The 24,921-nt window shown below is 37.7% G+C and overlaps 1 protein-coding gene and 1 long non-coding RNA gene across 2 annotated transcripts; one reads left to right on the forward strand and one right to left on the reverse strand.

Annotated features, from left to right (window-relative positions):
- Nucleotides 1–630: 630 nt before the first annotated feature.
- Nucleotides 631–5,764, reverse strand: LOC118492260 (beta-glucosidase-like SFR2, chloroplastic). Its single transcript, XM_035990173.1, has 10 exons — nt 5,467–5,764; nt 3,972–4,302; nt 3,742–3,880; nt 2,873–3,039; nt 2,569–2,790; nt 2,309–2,477; nt 1,915–2,148; nt 1,661–1,810; nt 1,433–1,562; nt 631–1,102 (listed from the first exon to the last, which is right to left on the reverse strand). The coding sequence occupies exons 1-10, from the start codon at nt 5,654–5,656 to the stop codon at nt 903–905; spliced, it is 1,932 nt and encodes a 643-aa protein (XP_035846066.1). The 5' UTR covers nt 5,657–5,764; the 3' UTR covers nt 631–902.
- A 17,308-nt stretch (nt 5,765–23,072) lies between these two features.
- LOC110925694 lies at nt 23,073–24,427 on the forward strand. The gene is made up of 3 exons (XR_002584668.2): nt 23,073–23,210; nt 23,749–23,802; nt 24,103–24,427. It is a non-coding gene; the product is annotated as an uncharacterized LOC110925694 (long non-coding RNA).
- The last annotated feature ends 494 nt before the right edge of the window (nt 24,428–24,921 follow it).

Below are 24,921 nucleotides of genomic sequence, written 5' to 3' on the forward strand. Positions count from 1 at the left end.
CATTGTAGTACATGTTATATTGCACATGTGCACTACTATAATAATAGTATTGAAAACAAGACGACACCATAAATCTTTTTTTATGTCATAAAAAATATGCTCGAATATACTTGAATGAAAGATAAGAAAATTTGTGATCTTATGGTGCCATTTTTGTTTTAAAATGATAACGTATGGAGAAATGGGAAATGTTTGAAAAGTTATATATTTTTTTGTTCCAATTTTACCCCTCCTTCATTAAAAGTCTTCCCCCCTCCTTTTTAGTGGGTTTTAGTTAGTTTTCTAGTTTTCACAATAACTAGTGGTTTTCATTTGAACCTTCCCCTATTTACATTAACTAACAATTGTATTCTTGTTTAAAACTTGTATTCGCAGGAGTATAATGAATTGAACTTGGTCAATGCTGGAATATCGGGGAATATGCTCTCCATTTCGCACGAGTTGGAGGCATGTTGCCGTTATGGGGTGAACGTGGGAGCTTCCTTCATTTTCGCTTAGTTAGTTTCTAGCTAATTTAGAATGTATATGAGGGATATTGAGCTTGATTAGACATACACTTGAACATTTTGCTACTCTCGGAAAACTACTCTCAAACACTTACACTAGAACTCAGTTGTAACGAGCTTAATATCATCCGAAGTTGTAATTTAGAACTCAGTTTTCACTATCCGAGGTTTTTTGTGCCGGAGATCCATAAAAGATCAAGGGCTTTTTCCTCGTACACATCATCGTGTTTCATCATTCTCTACATTTCATATTTGATCATACACCTGTTTATCATTCAAGCACACTACCTCATAAAATCAGATTTGATTACATTATCCTTAGCTTGATTTTTGACCAAAACAATAATATATATTTAGTTTAGATAAATCGAGGTCATATATTCAAAGTCTATATTTTCAGTTTGCATAAACTGTCTGCACCAATGGTTCACTGTACTCCTCCAGGTCTTCTTCACCTTTCTTCCTCCTGAAGGGAAGAAGTCGGGTGATAAATCTTGAAAATCGGCTAATCGGGTCTTGTAGTCCGTCCATCTCGTAATGTCCAAACCGCCAATCCCGTTCGACATATGCTCGCCAAATTGGTTCATCAAGGCCTCCTGTTGATACGTGCATTCAATTTGAATACAGATCAATAAAGCAGGTAACACAAAGTGTTTGGTGAGAAAATAATGATTCTTGAAAACCTTAATACATTATCCTATGTTTCTTTCTATAGCGTCGATACTATAAAAGACCAACATCCTTTCGTATTTTGTACGAAAAAGTTCCTCAACCTAATATTAGTTTCATTAACTCGTGTTAAATAAGATGAGGGCATTGATTACCTGCATACAAACCAACATCCTTTCGTATTTTGTACGAAAAAGTTCCTCAACCTAATATTAGTTTCATTAACTCGTGTTAAATAAGATGAGGGCATTGATTACCTGCATACATTAACCCGTGTTTGTTTGTTGCACGGTAAAAAGGTCTTGTTTTCTTCTCTCGTGCGGCTTTCTGAAGTTCATTCCACGCTTTGTTTCTGTCTTCCCGTGTAACTTTACCAGAAGTAACTACCTGATGTATTTTCAAGATGACAGCCAAGTCATCAAAATGATTAAAAAAAAAGAAATACAACTCAAAACGCGTAACACATTGTAATGACAGGATTTTGCCTTTGAGAACAGATGGTATGATGGACGTGGGACCCGTGCAAGATCATTGAAACGATCGACTGCCACAAGCCCAAACTTGGGGCCATATCCATCTGCCCACTCCCAGTTGTCGGAAATGGTCCAAAAAAAGTACCCGAGCACTCGAACACCCTGCATGGTTAGCATTCAACATCCAAGTTATCTAGAGAGTCAAACTTTGACTTATATAAAATTTTAATCTGTAACTAAATGGATTAAAGTTATAACATAAATACCATCATCATGGCTCCATAAATTGCAAGTAGATGTTCTAATATGTACGGTTTCCTTATCAAATCTGTCTCATCAGAGACACCATTTTCAGTGATAATAAAAGGAATTTTAAGGTGTTTGTATCTTTCATGATAGTGCAACAAAGCTCGAAACAAGCCATCTGGATATACTCCACGTCCCGATTCACTGTATTCGTCATTCTCAACTAATTTTAGTCCAGCACCGCAGACTACTTCCTAAGAAGAGAAACATCAGAAAAACAAATAAACGTTGCATACATCATTTTTTATTCGTAGCATTTGACTTATAATACACAAATTGATAGAAACAGATATATATTTTATAAACGAGTAAAAAAAGTTAAATGAAATATGAAAATGAATATAGCAAATGTACCTGACCATAGTAATTTATTCCGATGAAGTCCACTTTATGAGATATATCATCCATAAAAGGAAAAAGACTCAAAGAGTTACCCAGTGAAACCGCAGCAATATCAAAGAGGCCATACGGGCGCATGAAAGAAACATGGTGGGCAACTCCCACTATCGGGTTTAACAATACACTGCAACATTGTCAAACCCAGATAAAACGCACATATTTTGTTGAATATAACAAATTATATAAATTCAATGATGATGGTTTTAAAGAATAACCTTTGTTCATGGATGTAATCATACGCCTGACAATGAGCAACAGCAATCCAATGCATAGACTGATTAAAAACGCCAGTCGGTAGAGCAGAAGTAGCAGCCTCCAACATGTCAGGATGACCGCCAGGCCAAGAACCAGCACAGTAAGTCAACATACAGAAAACATGAGGCTCGTTAAACGTGACCCAATAGTCCACGAGCTCAAAAAAATTGTCAACAACCACCCTGCAACATATTTTTCAGTAAAACATCACCCAAAATCCTGATTTAATAATGTTTAATGGTTTGTTGTTTGATGTAAACTAACCTAGTAAAGTCCATAAAATAGTTTACGGTTTTCTCTAACTTCCATCCCCCATAATCTCCGGCCCATGGAGGTAGTGAGTGATGGAACAAAGTTAGCATAACCTTCATATTATAATATTGAACTCTACTGATGATCCATCTATACCGCTCCAGTGCTGCATAATTAATCTTACAGAGACCAATTCAACTCCAGAAAAAATGGAGAAAAGAGAAGATTAAAAAAAAAGAGGCTCTACACATTGATCAAAACAAATTTGGGTTACATTGGGTCATTTTTAGTACAGGATGGCTCAGGTTGACCCGCAAACATTTTTGTCCATTTTTAAGGAAAATAAAGTGTTCCCGTCGATCATAAAAAGAATATATTAGAATAATAATACAAATCCTTTGATTTATGAGGTTGTATACATTAAGAGTTAACTTTTTTTTTGTAACACGTTAAGGTTCTGCAATTTCGATTTTGTAACACCTTTTGAGTATTAAGGCTAACTGCCGTTAATTAATGGAAAAATTAAGGGTATTTTAGTCATTTTACACTAATTTAACATAAAAATTAACGGCAGATAGCCTTAATACTCAAAGGTGTTACAAAATTGAAACCTAAACCTGTTACAAATAAAATTAGTACTCAAAGGTGTTAATTTCAATAAACCACAAGGCCTATCTGTGTAACTAACTCATACATTAATGATACACTTAGGATGACCTTTAATCTATTTCACTTGTTTGACCCATTTCCCTTTTTAGCGAAACTGTTTTTATTTGGACAAAAACCAACCCAAATGCAAGTCAAAATTACCACCTGTACATTGTAGCAGCAATCATCTTAAGAAAACAATAAGTGCATTGCACACATATTATACTGCTTACTGATTCTTTAAGACCATTGACCGGTTCCTTCGGCATAATTCTGGTCCAATCTACGCCCATTCTGAAGACCTTAACACCAGTATCTCTAGCCAACTTTAATTCCGTATCAGGATCAGACCAAAACCTTAATCTTTCCTCCCTAAAAACATCAAAACCATATAACGTAATGAATTAGCCTACTTATATAACGATTTAACAAAAGCTCATTGGACAAAAGTTTTCAGGCTTACGGGTTTGGAACGTTGTGCCATGCAGCTACATTATGCGGTTCTTCTTCACTAGGTGTGGATATTTCCTCTTCAATATATTTCACAAGCCCTCTAATTTTGGCTTCCATTGCTACCCTAAGAGGCTTCTTTTTCTTTAATGGTGTGGGAGCTTGCTGGGATCCACCATCACCAGCTGCAGAACCCATGATTGCATCGGTTGTTTTACCCTCTGCGGTAGAATCTTGTGTATTGACAGAATCGTCTTGTGCAAACTGAAGCCAAGCGTCATTGAGCCTGTCTTCAACATGTGCTGGTGCTGTTGCCAATCCGAAAAAGAAATCTTCCTCCTCTTCTGTAGAGGATTATATCAAACGAAATTAGAAATGAGCAAATTACCAACTTGTTGCTACGGAAATGTGCCCGATCATCAAATTGTGAACAAAGTACAAAATGAATACAGTCTGTAAGTTATATTCAATTAAGTAAGCTCAACCACATGATTCAAAGCATAAATGGAACAAGTAAATAGACATGTGAGGAGTGTTGTGGGGTGGAGGTAGTTAGATATGCCATTTTCACATTGATATCTTCATGTCACAGTTTCTCTTACAATTTAGGACTTGTAAAATCAAATTTAAATAATCAGTTTCATACTAGTTGGAACAAAAATGGCCTTTAGAGGTAGACATAAATCTATACCTAAGAGCATTCATAGTTGATTCTTCATCTCCATCTCTATTAGTATACTAAAAATCACTATCTTTTCTCTTTTCTTTTCAATTAAATAATATTTTTCTACTTTTATCATTACATTTTCTCTTTCCTCCACTTATAGGAGGTGAACAGTGTTTTCCCGAATTTACAGATGAACATGAATATTTTCTCTCTTCTTCTCTCACAACCACTCTATATAACATAGAGGACCACTCACATAAATATAGAGGATCAAATGTGAATGCTCTAATAAATAAGTAAATGGTTACACCATATGTTGATACTTTTCTGGCTTCTCGTATTTCACCCTTCGTATTGTATTTCTTAATTTAAAAAAAAAAATCAATTAAAAAAAAGCAACACTAATTAAACATACCTTATCTCAAAATGTCTTATTTTACTCCTTCGTATTATTTTTTATTACTAAAAGTACCACTTACGTAGTTTGAATCATATCTTATCTCAAAATATCCTTTTATAATTCTTAAATAATACATTTATTCAATTCGTATGATACGCGCGTTTCTCGAATATAATTACTAGCATACACTTGTCATATTTATTATTTTCAAAACAACATCATAAATGATAAATCCACTACTTAAATCACTCAAAAACATAAACTATAACCTCAATGCAATCTCAATCATCTTCATAACATAATCAACTAACCACAAATCAAACTTAAACACAACCTGAAAAACTCAAATATACCAAAATGTAATTCCGTTGACGAACGAACAGTTGAAAACAATCACTATTTCAATAAATTAGGGTTTCAGAACGAGAATAAAGAGTTTACCGTCATCGGAATCGGAGCAATTGACGTTAAAGATAGCGAGAGTATCGGAAGTTTCGTCGATCGGAGAGTCAAACGGAGCGAGATTTCTTTTCCGGTAACGGGAGAAGGAGAAGGCGTTAGCGGCGACGGTGATGGATGCTAGAACTCCGGCGAGCTTCGTGGCGGTTATAATGAGAGATACTGGAGCCATTAAAGCCGGAGGATTTTCCGGCGAAAAAGATACGTGACACGTGGATATTGTGTTATCTAGCGTTTTACATGCTTACGTTTCTACTTGATCAAAAATGTCATCCAGAATGCGTTACTTTATCTACTTTTTTTTCTTATTTGTATTTATTTCAATAAATTATCTATATTTATATTTTTACTTTTATAAATATATGTGGATATTGTATTCTACTTAATCAAAATGTTATCTAGAATGTGTTACTTTATCTTTTTTTTTTCTTATTTATAATTATTTCAATAAAATTATCTATATTTATATTTTTTAGTTTTATAAATATATAGTTGATTACCATATTAGTTAAACAAATAAGGTGGATCGTGTATTTCTAAGATTTCATGTAGTGGGTTGGTACTTATTATCATGTCAGCTTACAAAGGGGCGTCAAACACCCCCTTTGAATGGACGCGTTAAGGGCTCAAGTATGAGTATGGTCTGGAATATGTGGATGTACTTTGGGCTAATGAAAATAAAACACATGTCACGAGGTGTTGCCCTATAACAAAGGGTCATGATTAATGAGAACCTAAAATAAGGTGAGAATTGTGGTTGGTTAATTGGTTGAAATTATGAACTTGAAGACGACTAATGTGTTTATTTTTTTGTCAAGAAACATAATCATAACTAGGGTACACTTAAACGTTTAACTCGAACATGACTTATGTAACTTATTTATCTAAATGAGTTAAACGGTTGACGTGTGAGCGGTTTGTTAATGAGGTATTATCAATTTGTAAACGGATTAAGTCAACGCAGGTTGGCTAAGTTGAAAGAAATTAGTTAACCGGTTTGTAAATATCTACGGTTGATCTTATAGAATTTGCATTTTTGTTATTTAATTATAGACACGTGGATGGTCAAGTTAAAAGGGTTAACTAAAAGTATTAGACATCACCATCCAAAACCTAATAAATGTGATTTAGGTTTGTCACCCTTAAACGAATCTATATATATATATATATATATATATAAACATGATAAATAAGGGCTTATGTGTCATGTTATGAGGGCTTGGAAAATGAGGTGGCATCACCTCATGCATTCTTGAAATTGGTTTTGGCTCTAAAAATTCGGGTCTTTTTTTTCCTTTAAACGGGCAGACACGGGATCCATATTATGACCCGTGTATTTAATAGTTCTAAAACCCTAAATCTGCCACCGTCGCTTCTCTTCGTCTTCGTGCCCTGAAACCTTCCTTCATTTTGTTGAAACTTGAATCAGTTACCCTAGGTTTAGATCATTCATTTTGTTGATTTTTCTTGAAACCCTTATTCCAGATCATCCATTATGGGCCAGATCTGTTTCTTTTTGCTGCTCTTGATAACCCTAAACTTCATTTTCCCCCAAAATTACAGGTTCATTATTTCATCATCGGTATAGTGTAGGAGATAATGCATTTTTATTCGCCAATATTTTTGGTCCCTTGAACAATCCCAGGTTAGTAATGTGTGTGTTTCTCATTTCTTTCACTTTAATCTGTGAAAATGCCATGTGAGAAATCATGAAGAGTCTAATTTTGAAGAACGAAAGTGAAAAACCGACACATGAGTTAAACAACGAAAAAGGTGAGTCCGATAATGTTAAAATTCATGAAGAGTCTAATTTTGAAGAAATTATTCTCTTGTCACCTACTTTCGAAAATCATTGTTTAGTAACCCCTCATGCCAAGTTTTTAAAAGAGTTAAACACTAGTGCTAAAATCAAAGACTTAGTAAGTGTTAAGTTAACTAATGATCAAACCTCGCTAATAAAAGAAGACCCTTTTGAAATTAACATTACACCGGTTCCATGTTTTTTTCAAAATTCATTTATTAGCAATATCACCATTGATAAAGATCTTTGTGTTAACATAATGCCTAACTACATTTTTGAAAAATTAAGTATTAGTGATTTTACTCCACTTCAAATTCCCATTTTTCTATCCGATCGACAAGTGATAAAATCAATCGGTGTAGTTGAAGATGTTTTGGTTCAAACAAATCAATTGATAGTCCCAACCGACTTCGTCATTCTTGATGACACCCCACTAGTCTTGGGAAAACCTTTTGTACAAACTCATAAAGCTTTGAAAAACCGGAAATTCAACAATCTACCTCTTCAGTTAGGGGCATTCAAAAGGAGCATAGACCTTGAGCGTTCAATGAAATATACTTTTGGCAATAATGACCCCCTAATTGAAGATGAAGCTGAACCACCCGATACGACTAACGAAGAAGACCACTTTGTCGAAGAAGAAATAGCCATAGAACAAACCTTTAAGGTTCTTAATTTAGATGAGCCACAAAATAAGGTGTCTTCTAAAGACCCACCCATTGAGCTCAAAGAACTTCCTGAAGGTTTGGAATATGCTTTTCTAGGCAAAGATGGTAGTTTACCTGTAATTATTTCATCTAAATTAAGTAACGTAGAAAAAGAGAAATTAATTAGCCTACTTAAAAAACACAAAAACGCGATCGCTTGGAAGCTTGTAGATATTAAAGGAATAAGCCCTTCCATGTGCACGCACAAAATTTTAATGAATGATGACTACAAAACGGTAATTCAACCACAACGAAGAGTGAACCCCAATGTTCAAGAAGTGGTTAAGAATGAAGTCATCAAACTGCTTGACGCCGGACTAATCTACCCTATCTCCGATAGCCCGTGGGTAAGTCCCGTTCAAGTAGTCCCAAAGAAAGGAGGTATGACGGTAATAACTAATGAGAAAAATGAATTAATACCAACAAGAACCGTCACAGGATGGAGAGTTTGTATAGATTATAGGCGATTAAATGAAGCAACAAGGAAAGACCACTTTCCTTTACCCTTCATTGATCAAATGTTAGAAAGATTATCCGGTCATAAATTTTATTGTTTCTTAGATGGTTTTTCAGGTTACTTTCAAATACCGATAGCACCAGAAGACCAAGAGAAAACGACTTTCACATGTCCCTACGGAACTTTCGCATATCGACGCATGCCATTCGATCTATGTAATGCGCCTGCAACATTCCAACGTTGTATGGTGGCCATTTTCCATAATATGATAGAAAAGACAATGGAAGTCTTCATGGACGACTTTTCCATCTTTGGAGACTCATATGACCAATGCCTCGATAATCTTGAACGAATGCTATCCCGATGTGAGGAAACTAACCTCGCCCTTAACTGGGAAAAATGCCATTTCATGGTAACAGAGGGAATAGTACTCGGTCACAAAATCTCAAGGGAAGGAATGGAAGTTGATCGAGCAAAAATAGAAACTATTTCTCGATTACCTCCTCCATCCTCCGTACAAGCAATCAGAAGTTTCCTAGGACATGCCGGATTTTATAGAAGGTTTATCAAGGACTTTTCAAAAATTTCAAGGCCTCTAACAAAATTACTTGAAAAAGATGCACCCTTCATCTTTGACAAGGAATGCAATCAAGCATTTCTAACCCTCAAGGAAATGCTAGTCAATGCACCTATCATGATAGCGCCAGATTGGAAATTTCCTTTCGAAATCATGTGTGATGCAAGTGACTTTGCTGTTGGAGCAGTCTTGGGACAAAGAAAAGAAAAGCATTTCCACCCAATTTATTATGCTAGTAAAACTCTTAATGATGCACACGAAAATTATACAACTACAGAAAAAGAATTACTAGCAGTGGTATTTGCTTTTGATAAATTTCGTTCTTATATTGTTCTTTCTAAAACAATAGTCTATACAGACCATACAGCCATCAGGTACCTCTTCAAGAAACAAGACGCAAAACCCCGTTTGATCAGATGGATTCTACTCCTCCAAGAATTCAACATCGAAATCAAGGACAAAAGAGGAGCAGAAAACACTGCTGCAGATCATCTCTCACGCTTAGAAGACCCAGCTTTGGAAACAACCAGAGACGAGCAAATCAACGAGAAATTTCCCACGGAATCCTTGGAAATGATGGAGAGTAGACAAGAGCCATGGTATGCCGACTATGCTAATTTCCTAGCTAGCGGTATAGTCACCAAAGGATGGCCACATCATCAAAGAAAGAAATTCTTTGCTGATGTAAAGCATTACTTTTGGGAAGACCCCTATCTTTTCAAAATGTGTGCCGACCAGCTCATCCGAAGGTGTGTCCATGGTAATGAAGCACGAAGAATTCTCCGTCATTGTCATGAAGGTCCATACGGAGGACATCATGGTGCCGCAAGTACCGCACGAAAGGTATTTGATTCAGGATTTTACTGGCCAACCATTTACAAGGATGCACAAAACCTTGTAAAGACATGTGATGCCTGCCAAAGATCAGGTAATATCTCTTCCAAAAACTAAATGCCTCAAAATGGCATTCTCGTCTGTGAAATCTTTGATGTGTGGGGACTCGATTTCATGGGACCTTTCCCACCTTCAAAAGGAAACAAATATATACTTGTGGCAGTCGATTACTTGTCTAAATGGGCGGAGGCCGAGGCTCTTCCAACAAATGATGGAAGAGTAGTGGTAAAATTTTTGAAAAAACTGTTTTCTCGCTTCGGGACACCAAAGGCTTTAATAAGTGATAGAGGTACCCATTTTTGCAATCATCAACTCGAAAAAATATTAACAAGGTATGGGGTCTATCACCGGGTCTCAACAGCATATCACCCTCAAACAAATGGGCAAGCCGAAGTGACTAATCGAGGTTTAAAACGAATACTTGAAAAAACCGTAGGAATAAATAAAAAAGAATGGGCCGACAAATTAGACGACGCTTTATGGGCTTTTCGAACTGCTTATAAAACCACTATAGGCACAACCCCATATAAACTTGTCTATGGAAAAAGTTGTCACTTGCCAGTAGAAATAGCTCACAAAGCCTACTGGGCAATAAAAAACGTGAACTTAGATTTAGAAAATGCCGGTAAAAATCGATTTTGTCAAATAAATGAATTAGACGAGCTAAGGAATTATGCATATTCTAACTCCGAAATTTATAAAGAAAGAATGAAAAATCTACATGATAAATATATTAAATCTAATGAATTTCGGGTAGGAGATCAGGTTCTATTGTTTAATTCACGACTTCGATTATTTCCTGGTAAGCTAAAATCTAGGTGGTCAGGACCTTTTTCCGTCACCCATGTTTTTCCACACGGTGCAGTAGAAATTAAAACTCGAAATGGGATACCATTTAAAGTCAATGGCCAACGGCTAAAACTCTACCGAGGATCCATTGAGGATGAGGAAGAGGAGATCTCACTTCAAACGGTTAACGAATAAACTCATACCCGACATGTTACAGGTAAGTGTACGTTTAAAAACCGGTAATTCTTCTAGCCATTTTCGGAAATAAGGGGCATGCACACAAGCACAAAAAAAAAAAAGAATTCAAAAAACTTTGCTCGGCACGGGGCCGTGTCCGCTGAACACGGGGCCGTGTCGAGGCAACTGTCGGGATAAAACCCTCTTTTCCTATCAGTTACATCATTCCACACGCCCCGTATAGCCGAAAACGCTCTAGTTCCAGGCGATTTTCCGCAGTTTTCCGACGTCACTACCAAGTTTAACAACATCAAGGTATGATTCTATCATCTTTAGTAGTTAGATTAGTTACTTGCATGTAGTTAAAACATCAAAAATTGGGAAAAAATCTAGGGTTCTTCATGTTCATCCGGATCGAACTCAAAATTTTTGATGGAATTTGTTAGTAGTAGTTTAGATTAGTATAGTAGGAAGTAAATAAACATGTATTGTTGATAGATTCGTTCGATTTCCAACTAAAACCCCAAACCCTTGTTCTTGAACCGAAAAACACGAAATTGAAAGGGTAAACGGTTTGTTTTGGGAAAAACGACACTTAGGGTTTCATTTTCGGGGGAAACCGCTACTATTGGGCTAAAAATTTTCAGGTTTTCGAAACCGGGACGAAAAATGAACTTTTTGGGTTACAGACACCTGGACACGGGGCCGTGTCCATCCCACTGTTTGCAGTTTCACTCCAAATATCCTTGTTTCATACTAACTTTTGATGTATTCTTTCAGATGTCAAAATTCACGAGGTTCAACGCAAGCGAACTTGACGCTAGGGCACGGTATGAGATACTACAAACAAGACCGGAGGAGTACCCTAGGCGGGCATGTACCGACTTGTTGACCATGGTGAATCAACTTGACCGATTCAACAACATCGTGAGAGGTCCTCTGGCAGTTGCATTGAACACCCGGCTTCGGTCGGTGCATCAATGCACAATGGAGTTTTACAGTACTTTCATTTTCAACTCGAGGTGTGACCCGTTTGACAATGAGGGGGTCACATTCCGATGTGGAGGGACCACGTACTCAATCTCCATGGCACAGTTTGGATCTATCATAGGGCTATATGGTGAAGAGGAATCGGGGAATGAAGAGAATACTGGGGGGCTACGAGACTTGGATGAAACCGAACGCCAAGCCGCATGGGCTCAAATAGGTGAAGGAATCTACAACCCTAGCAGCACCAAAAGCACCAAACTGAGGGACCCGCTATACCGCTACATTCACAGGCTCCTCACTTACTCGCTGAACCAGCGCCACGACAGTAGTGGCGTTGTAGGGTTGAAAGATTTGGTTGTCCTTCACTGCATCCACAACCAAAAGCCTCTCGATGTTCCATACCTCCTACTGCGAAACATGCATCTCAACCGCCTTGCTAGAGCTCCAACACCTATCTTCTTTGGGGGATGGGTGTACCGTCTTTTCAAGCACTTCACGAACATCCCAAGGTCCTTTCAAAGAAGTCCATGGTCGGGACGAGTCGATTACCACATTTGCCGAGCCATGAACTTGCTTTATGAGGCGGAAGACGAGACGGTGAGCTTTCAAAGGACGCAAGGCTATGCATGGAACCCGCAGGAGGCTCTAGTTCTTCATGCACCACCTCCCCATTATCAGTACCAACCCCATGGCGATCCGGGTCAATCCTCCTCTCAAGGAGGCGGTTTTCCTAACTTTCAAAGTTTACATGATCTTTTGCAGGAAAACCTCATGTGCACCAGGAACACCTACAATCTCACCAACAACACATACCACCGGGTTGGAGCTATCGAGCGCAACATTAACGATATACAAGATGATATCGGTAGCATCCGGGAGTACATGGCGGGGCATGGGGGTGGAGGTGATGGTAGCGATGAAGACACGGAGTAGGAGGCTTGAAGGAACAAGGGGCAGGTTGGTGATAAGCCCACAGGTTTAAGTACCCTTCTCTATCGAACAATTTACGGCCTGCGTGCCGCTTGTTGAATAATTTACTTTCTTTAACTGTTTTTTTTTATCTTCGTTTTATTTTTACTTTATGCTTGGAGACAATTAACGTTGGTAATTTAGGATGGTTTATGTTTGTTTGGTGTGGTATTGAGTGATTAAACAGGTACAATGCAAGGGTTAGAGTGCTAAACATTAGCACTTGCAGCCCCAAAATGGAGAAACCGGGAGACAAAACCTGTTTTTCAGGCTCACAGACTGTCCACACGGGGACGTGTCCAGCCGACACGCCCCCGTGTTCATCTCCCAGACCTGCTGTTTGGTTACTGACCTGCAATTATTTGCCAGACACGAGGCCGTGTCCACCCAACACGCCCCCGTGTTCAACTTCTGTAAGTTTTCATTACTGGCAATTCGCCACGGGGCCGTGTCCAGTTGACACGGGGCCGTGTCCAGGATGCCAGTAACATAAATCTTTGCTTTTTAACCTACTTTTACACATTCTAATCAATCAAAAACCTTATTTTTGGGCACATTGAGGACAATGTGTAATTTAAGTGTGGGGGGATGCTAAAACCTTGAATTTTGCAAATCCTAAATACAAGCCTTACACAAAACTCTATTGGAACCGCTAAACACCCCAAATTTTTTCAAAAAACTTTTTCATTTTTTTCATTCACTTGTCTTAGTTTAATTTGGGAATAACAAGTTCTAAAAAGGTTATATTTTTACAAATTTACAACCGATAGCGTCGTGATAACAAAGAACCAACATAAGAAAATTACGAAACGGCATAACAAGTCTAGTTAAAAATTCGATTATATATACTTGATCACATTAAAAACCCATTCCCACAAAAGTGAGTTTTGAGCCTTTATTGAGCATAAAAATACACATATTTAGACTAAATGCTCATTTTTCGTTTCTTGTGTGAATAGCCGCTTGGTTCTTACAACTCTAGAACTTGCCACGACAATACATTCCCGGTCCTTACCAACTTAAACCCAAGTAAGTAAGTGATGGAGGCATTAGGACTAACCATATTTTTCTTTCTAAACCATTATTTTTCAATTTTTTTTTACCACCTACCCAAAATCCCCATAGATAGCCCCTTTGAGCCTAAACCTTTCATTTCATTACCCCAAAACTCTTTTTACCCACCAAAAAAAAAAAAAACCCTTTTTTATCTTCCACCCTTTATTTTAGTAACAAGCTCGGTTTTTCGTAAACTCGCCTTTTTATGTGATGAAAAAAAAACGATGATGAAGTCAAAAACAAACAAAAGCTATATAAAAGCTTGTTTGGAGAAATACTTCAAAAATAAAAAAATCACTAAAAACAAGGTATGTCACGGAAACCGACGCTTTTTACGATTTTCGCCCTTTTTTCTAACTAACCCAACCGACCACCTTTAACCCAAGCCTAACCCTTCACCCCAAAAGTCCTCTTGATATTTACAAAGGTAAAAAGTTAAAAAGGAGGAGGATTGATTGCTTGGCAAGCCTATGGAAGGCGTAAGTTCCATACCGCTCACGAGTGATTCACTAAAAAAATCTACACCTTCGGCCGAGTGTTGAGTGATCTCCCACGAGGTATGTGAACTTGTATATAAATGGAATTTTAATAAGGCATGCTATGCCCGAATAAGTAATTTATCTTATGAAACGTTCAAAGTAAATCATAACGAATAGGATTGTAAATAAATAAAAATAAAACTTACAAGGACCTTGGATTCCCGACACTCTAGGACAAGCTAAAAACTTTCTCTTCTACCTATTCCATTTGGGAGTGTAAGCCACATTTAAAGAGTTTTGCTTGAGGACAAGCAAAAGTTCAAGTGTGGGGGTATTTGATGTGTGTAAAATGCAACATATAAATCACATCAATTAAGGCATAAAACTAACCCTTTTTAAGTACTAATGTTGGAAAAAGAGTGTTTTTGTCTTTCTTTTGTATTTTCAGGATGAAATGAGCTCAAAATCACAAAAGAAGCAAAAAGACAACTAATTCTAGCATAAATACAAGAAAAGGAATAAAAGTAGACTGCTCGGGCCCTCAACGGCACCCCCCAAGGCAAAGAAGAGAAAACAGAAGACTGAACACGCCCCGTGTCCAGCGAACACGGGGCCGTGCCCAAGAAGCAGCAGAAAAGACAAACTAGTAGAAGCTTCCATTGCCCACCACGGGGCCGTGTCCAGCGGGCACGGGGGCGTGGTGAAAGTACAGCAGGCGCATTAATTGTAATTGCGAATTAATGAAGAGAGAGAGTGTCAGACGGGCACGGGGGCGTGTCCAGCGGACACGGGGCCGTGCCCAGCCTTCTGTTCAGCCTATAAATAGGGGTGCTTGGTTTCATTCCATCTCATCCCTTGGCACACCACCTCTCTCACACTTCATCCACCACCCACCACCACCATAACACCATCATCCACCACCATCATCCATTGTCCATCGTAGAGTGTGTGAGTCGTCTCGGGATCCAAGATTGATCGTAAGAGTTCTTGACAATCAAGGCCATGTTTGCCTAAGTCTCTTACATCACTTGGTGAAGACAAGTGTTTAGTATAATACTTTTTATTTTTAATCTTTTGCACTTTTTATTTGACAATCAGCATTTAGTTAGTTTTATTCTCTTAGTTTAAAAATCTCTTTTCTAACATTTTGATTTGATTAGACGTTGAGGATAAACCGGTATTAAAAGCTCTTGTGTCCTTGGACGACCTCGGTATCTTACCAACACTATACTACGTCCACGATGGGTGCACTTGCCCATATGTGTGTTTAGTGTTAGTAAATATCGTGTTTTATAAATTTAAAACTTGGCTAAAAGTGTAAAAAGGGCTTAAATATACATCTAAAATATAACACACTTCACGCACATCAAATATACGTTTAAGTTTGTGAATGAGGCCGACAATTTCAACGACGTAATCATTGAAGTGGGTTCAGATGATTCTGATGAAGATACACTGTTTCATTATTCTGGTATGGATGATGATTTCCCTACCTTCAATGAATTGTTCCAATCTTACAATGAAGATGAAGTAAGGAGGAAAGTAGTTGAGAAGATAGCTACTGAGGGTGTTCCTAAAACGGTATCAAAAGAAGATCTCTTAGAGGAAAGGAAAAGATGGTTCAAAGTTATGACTAAAGAGAGGAAATTTAAAAGGCCGCTACAATTCTTCACTGATCATCCTGATAAATATCTTGGTGACATTCTGTCGTGGGGTTATGTTAGTGCATGCATCTGTCGACTTCGTCTTGTATCGTGTCTTAGTCTTAGAATGTTAGATTAGGGCCCATTGTACGAGATTTCCCGACATGTCCATATGTGGGAAACCACATGTCCATATGTGGGAAACCACATGTCCGTATGTGGGAAACCTTATGGATAGTTTCGCTTATGTGTACATGTCCGTATGTGGGAAACCTTATGGATAGTTCCGCTTATATGGACATGAGAGGTTCCGCTTATATGTACGTGTACATATGAGCGAAACCACCAACACTATATATAGGGTCTTGAGCGAAATCATTTGTAACGTTCTTGTTTTCCATACCGAGGTGCTGCCGGTGTGAGATTTGGTTGTAAACACTGTTATATCAATCAAAAGTGTGATTTAAGTGAAGATCTAGTTGTTTCTACGTCAGGTACTTGTTTTCCGCACCTGTATCTGATCAAAACTCCTCTGATAGACTCGTTCGGGTCAGAATTCGATCCTACAAGTGGTATCAGAGCTTCAGGAGGAGGAGTTCTAAAGAGATTTGCTGGATTTCATCATAAATTCTTACTTCTACACATTCTTTGAACGAGATTTTACGGTCGAAATTCGCTTAAAATTTCACAGATTGTGTGTTATTGATCATAGACAAATCCCTGAAAGTTTGGCTTTGAAATTCAAATTAAAAATGGACTAAAATTGGATCTGATTAGGTTTCGCTTATACGTACACTCAGTAGTTTCGCTCATTTGACCATCAGGTTTCGCTTATGTGACACCCCTAAGTGACTAGTTTCGCTCCAAAGGACCTCCTAAGTGACTAGTTTCGCTCCAAAGGACCTCCCAAGTGACTAGTTTCGCTCATAAGGTCATTAAGTTTCGCTCATTTGGACATCCAACTGTTTCGCTCATTTGAACATTAAACTGTTTCGCTCATTTGGACATCCAACTGTTTCGCTCATTTGAACATTAAACTGTTTCGCTCATTTGGACATCTAACTGTTTCGCTCATTTGAACATCCATCTAATTTCGCTCTTAGGACATAAAAATTGAGATTTCGCTCTTGTGTCAGTGCTCATTTCACTTCAGAGACACATATCGAGGTGGTTTCGCTCCAACGGTCCAATCATCATATGTTTTTACATGATGTCAGCCACAAGATTTTAACAGAATTCATGTGCTTTAAAGATCACCGGCCTACTTAAAGTTCATCGGTCCAATTAGCAAAATGTTGTAAGACTTGTCATGTGACTTTATGTGTTTGTCGACCACATTAAAATTTGTCGGTTTATTAAAGTCAAAGAAAAGATTGCATATGAGGTTGTTAGGTGTGCATGTGATTCAAAGTGTGCGGCCCAAATTAGTCACGTGAAAGTTGTGTCAGGGTCCATCAATTGTTGTCGGCCTATTCATATGAACTGTTTTGCAGTCCAATCATGACAACCCTTGGTTTTTGATTTGATAAAGTAATTGGCCCAATCATTATACACGTCGTCAGCACATTACATCGGCCCAATCACAGTTAAAGGCTGTATTGTTTGTCGGCCATTCATTGTTTGTCAAATGACAAATTTTATCAGGCTGCTCATGTGATTGTGTACATTAAAGGCCCAATAAAAAAATTAAAACAAGTGTAAATGTTGTCGGTTAAGTAAATTGAGAGGCTCAATAGAAATTGAGGGATTTGTCAGCTTTTGCCGTATATACAAATTGGTCCAATTGTTTAAAAAGGTTGTTAGCCCACTATAACAGAACGACCCAATCATTGAATTGCATGTGAAAGTGTCAAGTACATTTGATTCATGTGATCTAAAAGTTTGGTCCAATCAGCAATCAGTTTGCATGTGGGTTTGAAATACAATACAATTCAAAGGTCCAAGTCTTATGGTTTGATCATTCAAAGGTCCAGTCCACTTAAACTTTGAACCAGTTCGTTTGGAAGTCGAACAAGTTGTTTGGAAGTCCAAGTGGTGTTTTTGTGAACCAGGTCGTTTGAAAAGGTCGCTTGATTTCAGTTTAGATTGCTTGAAACTGTACCAGTTCGTACGGTTTGGAGTTCACAATTGTCAAAAGTTCATCAGGTCGTTCGAAAGTCCATCAGTTCGCACGTAGTGAGTCTGGTTGTTTAAAATTGATCCGAGTCATAGCAGTTCTCACGGTTTGCCAATTTAAACCTCAGTCCGCACAGAATATTCATCAGTTCGAGTGATTCAATTCGCACATAGTATTAGTTTGATTCAGTTGCTTTGATAAATGTTTTAAAGTGATTGTGTTTTGTTTGTTTGTGTGTCGTCAGGTGATACAGGTGTTTTACAAGGTGAACCAGTTAATTTGAAAGCTTGTTTGAAAAATTCTTAGATACCGAAACATGGATTCTGAATTCTACAATGCATTTGCTACAACCCCGACTAGTCCATCCGACATTACTAAGACCATGACAATGGAGATTGAAACCGGAACAATGCAAAAACCTCCGAAACTTATGGGAATTGAGGATTATCACGGATGGAAGAAACGGTTTGAGAATTGGGTTCAGGCGAATCATCTAAAAGCTTGGGAGAGCATCGAAACTAAATATGAGAGGCCAAAGAATTCAATGGGAGTATAAACCTAAAAATCAAACTTGCTTATTCTGTGGGTTAACAAAACTGCTTGAATATATAGGTAACCCCTGAAATCTTGTTTGAAAGGTCCCTTATTGTGAGATACTAGGTCTTTATGCTCAGTGATATCTGGGGTATTATCCCGGGACTTCTGCTGAATGGAAGTTCTGACCTAGTCCCCGGATAATGCTTTCCGCAAATGCTTGAAACATAGCATCGCCCTCAGCAAGCTGATGAAACAATAAAATTGATAGTCGCTGTTGTTGAAATCAAAAAGATCATCTAAAGGGGACACACCGAAAAGTCGAAGCCGTCATCTCTCTGCGTATACGGAAGTATCGACCTGAGCTCTCACGGCCCTCGCATTTAACCCCTTTACAGATATCATCTGTGGTATACTCACCTGTAAGACTGAATATTGGGATCTGGATACGGGAGTATATTCAAGAAGTGGGACACACGGATAAGTTCAAGTTATTAAAACATTAACATCGTATCTCAGATCAGTTAAACTTTGTGTGAAAATTTAAGTGGACAAATGTACTGGCAATCTAGGTGAATTGTTTAAAACTTAAAATGAAATATAGCTTAACGGTGTTGGTGACTTGTCTCAAAAACTGATATGATCCTCTTACACGAACTCACAAAAATATTGTTTGTAAATATTTCTTTACTGCATTTCATGTTTCTTTATTATAAAATCCAAAAAGATTTTCAGTGTGTTTTAGCATAAAGTTTAAAAAATCCAAAAAGATTTTTGACAACTGATATTGAAAAGCTGATTTTCAAAATTCTAAGTGCTAAACATGATGAGTATAATTTGAGGGAGAGTTTGTGTTTACAACTGATTATTTTTATCAAACCTTCAAGTGGTTCATCAGATTGAAAAATCATTTTGTTTAAGTTTTGAAGGAGAGTCTGAGTTAGTGATAGTTTATATGTTTGAAATATGTATATGAGAGAAACTTACTTTGAGGTAGAGTTTTTGCAGGATAAAGATGTGCCAGGTTATTCGTTCCTGAGATCTGAGCTAGATGAGAGCCAGGTTCCGATACCTGAGGACTCTGATTGGAGGTAGCCAGACAACGATCTTGGAACATGAAGAGCCAGGCTGATTGATACTGAAAAGCTGTGAGATGTAAAGCCAGACAACGATCCTAAAGCTGATGATGCTGATGAACTGAAGAAATGCCAGCATATCGCAAGGGGGAGTCTGAAGACCTGCAAGAAAAGATTGAGATATTGAAGCCCAGAGACAGATCAAGACTGAAGATGCGAAGATCCGACACTTAAGACTCGTCAACATCTGAGGGGGAGTCTGTTAGTGCATGCATCTGTCGACTTCGTCTTGTATCGTGTGTTAGTCTTAGAATGTTAGATTAGGGCTCATTGTACGAGATTTCCCGACATGTCCATATGTGGGAAACCACATGTCCATATGTGGGAAACCACATGTCCGTATGTGGGAAACCTTATGGATAGTTCCGCTTATGTGTACATGTCCGTATGTGGGAAACCTTATGGATAGTTCCGCTTATATGGACATGAGAGGTTCCGCTTATATGTACGTGTACATATGAGCGAAACCACCAACACTATATATAGGGTCTTGAGCGAAATCATTTGTAACGTTCTTGTTTTCCATACCGAGGTGCTGCCGGTGTGAGATTTGGTTGTAAACACTGTTATATCAATCAAAAGTGTGATTTAAGTGAAGATCTAGCTGTTTCTACGTCAGGTACTTGTTTTCCGCACCTGTATCTGATCAAAACTCCTCTGATAGACTCGTTCGGGTCAGAATTCGATCCTACAAGTTCCTAGGAGGATCTGAAGGTTTACGCTATCAGGAGAGAGTTCTGGGTGCAATACTTTAAATTCCTATCAGATATCAAAACTTTGCCTTGGTGGGATGTGGAGGAACTTGTGCAAACAAAGAACATCAAGCAATATTACTATGGTCCTGAAGTTAAATGTCACGAGCAGAATCTGTGGGATTACATTAAGCTGCAAGGTAAGTCCAACTTTTTAGATTAGAAGCCACATAAGCCAAAGCAGATCGTGAAAGTTGATCCTGTCACTAGCGAGAAGGACATAACGCTAAAGATCAGACTTCCTAGATGTTTAAAGAATATGCCTTTGCGCGCAATGGAACAATATTTTTATAAAGATTCTAAAGGCTGGATCTATAACCAAAGTACTGCTGAAGCGGTGATCACGTTGTTTGATGCAAAGACAGGAGATTGTAGATGCATACACGTGTTAGATCCCATGTGGTTGGTGAATTGCTCTCAGAAAGACATTGAATGCTTGTTCTTCAACAAGATCGTCTACAACGAACCTGATAAGGTACAAGCTCAATAGTATCAAAAGTTGGTGAATGTATGCTTTGCCAAAGACATAAATTCTGGAAGATACTGGGAGTCGAAATTCAGAGATCTTGAGCTTGAAGAATTCTTAAAGACCGAGCATAAAAGTGAAAGAATGAAAGAGATTAAAGCTAAAGCTGCTCAAAGGGGAAGATGGAAGTTAGCATGGCCTGAAACTGATCAGACACCTATTGAATCTCAAGAAAATAAGATTCCAAGGTGGTCTAAAGCGAAACATGGTGATCTAGAGTACAGGAAATGGTGGATTAACACTGGAAGACCTCTTAGGAAGAAAATGTTGGAAGAAAGGAAGGAAGAGAGGAGGAGGAAACCAAGAGATAGAAGACGCAACAGGAAGGCTCGTTAAAGGCTATACAGGAAGAAAGACTACAGCTACATCCAAGGGGGAGTCTGTAGATGCATAATGTCTGTAGTTTTCGTCTGTATTTAGTCTATTTTGTCCTAGTTGTTGTCGTTGTATAGTTTTGTATATGTTATATATTGAATCCAGGACGAAACAGAAGTTAACATGTTTTGTAAAGTCCATCCGGACGGATGGAGTCCATCCGATCGGATGGACATGCTCACCCGGATGGATTGTGGTTTCTCTCGGATGGAGTGCGCCTATAAATAGGGTGTCCTGGTTCTCATTTGAGACATTCAGTTCTGACTCCTGAGGCTAAGCTCTTTCAATTTCTCACCGGAACCTTGTACGATTCAACATATTATATGAGAATGTATGCTTTGAACTGTGTCTACGTTGTTGTTCTTACTCCTACAGCGCAATTGGATTACGCACAATCGTAGTGATCGCAGATCTGACCTGAGCGAGTTCATTCGAGCCGAATTCCCGGTCCTCACAAAAATACCAGTAAAACGACAGGTAGTTATTGAATCTAACTAAACGCCAAAAAAATCTTAGACACCAAAAATGAAGCAGTATTGTGACACACGCATAGGGGAAAAGAAGATTAAAAAGATAAAAAAGCCCCTCCCACCCTGATTATATCCCGCGCCACGTGTTCGATCAGGATGCGTTCTCACCGTTCTCACACTTTTAGGCGTTTTCTCCTTATCCCTTATATATATATATATATATATATAGGTAAAGGTTCCCGTAAAAAAGGTTTTTTTGTGAGAAAGGTAAGAAAGAATCTACATCATTAGATCTTTGATCTAATGGTTGAGATCATAATTGCAAAATTGTAAATAATGTTTACTATTAAATATATTAATTTTATAGATTAAGGGTATATAAGTAAATTTAACATTTTTAAATTAAGAAACTAACATTAATGCACATGTAACTTCCCCCCGTCTTTTTTAAACGTCAATAACTTTTTATACGTAACCTTTTTTTTATAAAAATTACACCATAATAACGAGCATTTTTTATCTTTAATATGAGTACCTTATTGCTATACTTATATAGAGAAAAAAATATGTTTCGATCAGATGTTTAGTCCATGAATGGTGTTATATACTTACTGAATGGTGTTATATACTTGTTGAATGGTGTTATATACTTGCTGAATGGTGTTATATACATACTTGCTGAATGGTGTTATATACTTACTGAGTAGTGTAATATACTTGCTGAATGGTGTTATATACTTGCTGAATGGTGTTATGTCACACCCCAACCGATGGCGGAAACATCGGAGTGAGACGAAATAGATTGCAAGATACTTCATAACACTATTTGTGACGATATTTAATTCAACCGATTTCATTTCATAGATAAATTGTCAAAACATTACAAGAATTCAAATAACAACGTTGTTCAAACATGATAATAACAAAATTGTAACACCCCAAAATATGTAATTTATTTATATTACTTGAAAGCCTAGTCATGTTATATTTTAACCTAGTATGTTAGTAACTTATTAGAAGGAAGTTAAATGATAAATAAACAAACTAAGAAAGTTAAGGGGCTAAACTTGTTAAAAAGAATAAAGTTTTAATTAAAACAAATAAAAGGAAAATTGAAAACACAAAACACACTACTGGTGTGATGGTGGGATCGATCAAGAAGGGGGGAGCCAAGAACAAACCCTAATTTTCAGAAATTCACAAGATTAGGAAGGAATTAAGGGCTTAAATTGATGCATGAGCTCTAATCTTTAACTATCTAAGCTTGTTCAACTCAAGGTAAGTCGAAATTTCTGATTTGACGATTTGTAGAAAGTGGGTTTTAACCCAATCATGAAATCATGTGAAAATCTTGTGTAATTTGAGTTAGGAATTCGTACTAGACTGAGGATTTTGTATAATTTTGATTGTTTGAATGATTAGGGTTCATACCCACTTGTTGTAGGAAGAAGATGAAAATGATGATTTATAATGATATGTTTATGAAATGTTAATTGATACATAATCTGATTGTGAAAGGGGAATTTAGATTAGCTAGATGTGTAGGATGAAAGAAAGTCATGAACTTGATTGATTCTTGTTAGATTAGAAGGTGAATAAGTAGGGTTATGCCAAAAATACTTGTACCTTGTGCTTTGATGATAACATGCACATCAAGTGTTTGACAAAATGCCTCAATGAAAATGCTAGTCATATAAGCTATAAATCTTGTATGAATTTAACATGTTTATGAAGTATGAGCAAGTTGTATGATGTTTTATTGATATGTGTAAATGAGTATGAAACATGAATTAAAAGAATGAATGTTTATATGTAGGCGTTAAGGAAGAAAGTTCAAGTCAAGGGAAGCCGCAAGGGAATCAAGACCGAGGTACGTTACTTGTACAATTTGGGTTTACTTTAGATATGTGTTTGTCCGTAATTGTATTAAATTGTATCAAGCAAGGTTAAGATATGTGATTGGACCTTTCTCTTGAATGGGTCGGATAATGAAATTGTAAGACTAGAAAGATGGGTATGAAGTTTCGTTGGAACTCACTACCGTGTAAGTATGAAAGAATGTAGCTTAGTATAAGATTTGTATGTCCCGTTTATTTTAAGTTCGTAAGGTAATTTCTTGAGTAAAGAAGGAACCCTCGTTCTAATATGTTTTGATGTTGTGATCATGTAGGTAAATCTCATGTCTAGTTATCAAGCTTGCCCGGATCGAACACACCTCAAGCCCGTCAAGCGCTCCGCATTTTGTATAAAGTCGCTGTCAAATTACCTAGTTACTTATGTTTGTGTTTTGTACTTAAACTAGTTTGGTTATGGTTGTCTTTTGAAAAGTTGTCGTAGGTGCATACATACTTATGGTTTTCGAAACTAAGGATAGGTCATCTTTTATTGTGTATGTCATGTCTTTGAATGTTTGTGTATAGTTGAATGAAGTTTGTTTATGAAAAACAGGGTATCGCCCGTTTACCAACGGGTCATGCCCAAATTTTGTTAGAAAAGTATGTTGTCATTTATTAAATTTTAAAGGAAAAATTATGGTCGTTACAAAAATTGATACAACACATTAAACCTGATGAAACAATGGTTAACCGGGCAGGGTTAACTCACTGGTCTCGTCAAGAAGGGTTAATCCCTTCCTCTCGAGGATCGCTGGCTGGATCACCGGTGGGTCGATCTCCTGCACAAGGAAACAAACCGTGATTCGTAACAAGGAGGATAGGGTGGGGGGTGCTCCTTGTTACCACTCTCCGGTATGAGAATCAGTAGTCTGCTTGGGAAGCAAAGTATGATAGTAGTAGCAGTGAGAGAGTTGTGAAGAGATACCTTAAACCTGGTTTGGGGTTGGTATTTATAGCCGAGGAGTGAAGGAGGAGGTGGATGGATAGACTGACGGCATGCTGCACCTTTGCAGGTGTGTCAGACATGACGGCATGCTGCACCTTTGCTTACGTAGTCCTGACAGGCGGCTGCCATTGGTGCTACTTGCTATGTG

Source organism: Helianthus annuus, chromosome 5 (genome assembly GCF_002127325.2).
Source record: "Helianthus annuus cultivar XRQ/B chromosome 5, HanXRQr2.0-SUNRISE, whole genome shotgun sequence".
NCBI lineage: Eukaryota > Viridiplantae > Streptophyta > Magnoliopsida > Asterales > Asteraceae > Helianthus > Helianthus annuus.

Excerpts from the sequence above, each read along its gene's own strand:
- LOC118492260 (XM_035990173.1), bottom strand. The coding sequence starts at position 5,656 with ATGGCTCCAGTATCTCTCATTATAACCGCCACGAAGCTCGCCGGAGTT. Across the intron at positions 2,149-2,308 it reads GAATAAATTACTATGGTCAG|GAAGTAGTCTGCGGTGCTGG; the intron begins GTACATTTGCTA and ends TTCTCTTCTTAG. Across the intron at positions 1,563-1,660 it reads CATACCATCTGTTCTCAAAG|GTAGTTACTTCTGGTAAAGT; the intron begins GCAAAATCCTGT and ends AAAATACATCAG.